Genomic DNA, 954 nt, shown 5'->3' with positions numbered 1-954 from the left:
TAAGGTGCCTTCTCCCTCCAGAGGGCTGAGGGAAGGCAGTTTTGCTACCGCTCAGGTGTGGCTCTGCATAGGAGGCCCTGCATGAAGGTTTCCATGCTCACCATCTGACCAGCGAGGCCACTGGTGTGGTGACAGGGAGCTGGCCAGTGCCAGGCGAGACTGCCAGCACAGTAGATAGAAAGCAAACCAGAGAGCCAAACGGTCTTGTGGCCAGTTGGCTCTCTTACTTTGCTTGTAAAATAACTTTTTTTTTTTAAAAGAAAACCACCACCCTGGCTTCTCAGTGCTGTACCAATAGACAAGATTGCTCAGAAGCATTCTGTACCTGTATTTCTTTGCTGGTTTAAGTCCTGAAACAACGTTAGTCTTGGTTCTGCAAAGGAACCCCATCCCAGAAAGCAGCTGCACTGTGACAGAGGTGGGGCAACTGTTCATGAGGCGAGCGCCCACTACCCCCACTGCTTCCCAGCCCCAGACTCCGTGTGTGGCTGGTGGCAGGGGCCACGGAGGGGAGGGCAGGGGGCTCCCCACCGCTTACCGTAGTCCATGAGGGATTCGCAGCTCCAGTTGAGGTCCTCCAGGCCCCGGGTGCAGCTCTCCCAGAGCGATGCTTGCTGCACGTAGGGCTCGGACTCGGACTCCAGCCAGCCCCTGCCCGCCAGGGCGATGATGCCCATGATGATGGCCAGGCCCAGCAGCAGGGGTAAGAGCCACCGGCACCTCCAGCAGGCAAGGCCGCACGCCACCATCCTGCCCGGCCGGCGGGGGGCTCCCGGAGTGCCCGGGAGTCGCGAGTGGGGTGGGGTGCGGTGGGAGAAGCTCCGCCGGGACGGAAGACTGCGGTGCGTGTCGGTCCGAGCTGGTTTTTAAGGCGCCAGGAGAGGAGTCCCACCCACATTCCTCTGACTAAGCCTTGGCGGTGGCCGCAACCAGTGGAGCGGCCCGGAGGAGAGC

The 954-nt window shown here is 60.7% G+C and overlaps 1 protein-coding gene across 1 annotated transcript; it reads right to left on the bottom strand.

Moving 5' to 3' along the window:
* Positions 1–538: 538 nt before the first annotated feature.
* LOC104538475 (p53 apoptosis effector related to PMP-22-like) lies at positions 539–749 on the bottom strand (the record flags this gene model as incomplete). Its single annotated transcript, XM_010181690.1, has 1 exon — positions 539–749. A coding segment is annotated over exon 1 (211 nt), but the record flags the coding sequence as incomplete, so codon positions are not given.
* Between the last annotated feature and the right edge of the window lie 205 nt (positions 750–954).

Source organism: Mesitornis unicolor, unplaced genomic scaffold (assembly GCF_000695765.1).
Source record: "Mesitornis unicolor isolate BGI_N332 unplaced genomic scaffold, ASM69576v1 Scaffold46953, whole genome shotgun sequence".
NCBI lineage: Eukaryota > Metazoa > Chordata > Aves > Mesitornithiformes > Mesitornithidae > Mesitornis > Mesitornis unicolor.
This window is presented reverse-complemented; position numbering and strand designations above follow the sequence as displayed.